The 692-nt window shown below is 41.3% G+C and overlaps 1 protein-coding gene across 1 annotated transcript in view; it reads right to left on the bottom strand.

Annotated features, from left to right (window-relative positions):
- LOC119589040 (phenoloxidase-activating factor 2-like) overlaps positions 1–493 on the bottom strand; it is a 7,658-nt gene extending 7,165 nt beyond the window's left edge. The window contains exon 1 of the mRNA XM_037937616.1: positions 372–493. Coding sequence (XP_037793544.1) covers positions 372–452 — 81 coding nt within the window. The 5' untranslated portion in view covers positions 453–493. The remainder of the gene's footprint in view (positions 1–371) is intronic.
- Positions 494–692: the final 199 nt, after the last annotated feature.

Here is a 692-nt window from a genome sequence, read left to right as displayed (position 1 = left end):
GCAACAATTTGTCAAAGCGCAGTCGTCTGTAATTACTGTTCATTTTTTTCCTAGTGCGAGAGCAACTACTATTGCCTCCATATGTCTGTCGTATCTGAGGATACAATGTAAGCATATCTTATTTTCTGACGACGGATGTTACGATCTGCCAGTCTTTTCGTTCAGTGTTCAGTGGTTTCACTATATCCTGCATGCTTTCCTTGTCGTGATAGATACACAAACCTATGATTGCAGTCAAGGCTGATCGAAGACATGTTTTGGTCTCGGATTTCAACGTCGCTTCCTGTTTTGTTATGTCCTTCTCACATACATCTATCATATTCTTGCTTTATGTCGAACCTTAAGAGACTTCGTGCATATGGAAGCCTTACCTTTTCCCCTACGGATGTTGGAGTGGAGTGTAGGACCTTCACCTTGTGTTCCTGGAGCATCACTGTCTCCTTAGACTCCATGATCTCTGAAGGGGAATCTCCGTCTCCATTTACGTGCTAGTCAGGGCGGTTGCCGGTGACTAATTTTTAATTCCTTCTATTGTTGTCTGCTCATTGTTATGTGTTCGTGCAGGTCATGGAAGATATCAGTATTTTTCATTCTTTTCGTATTAGATAATGCCTTCTTTACTCTAAAAGAATGTTGATACCGGTATTAATATATTCGTTGGATCCATAGCAACTTAAAGACAGATCCGTGCG

This window comes from Penaeus monodon, chromosome 25 (genome assembly GCF_015228065.2).
Source record: "Penaeus monodon isolate SGIC_2016 chromosome 25, NSTDA_Pmon_1, whole genome shotgun sequence".
Lineage (NCBI taxonomy): Eukaryota > Metazoa > Arthropoda > Malacostraca > Decapoda > Penaeidae > Penaeus > Penaeus monodon.
This window is presented reverse-complemented; position numbering and strand designations above follow the sequence as displayed.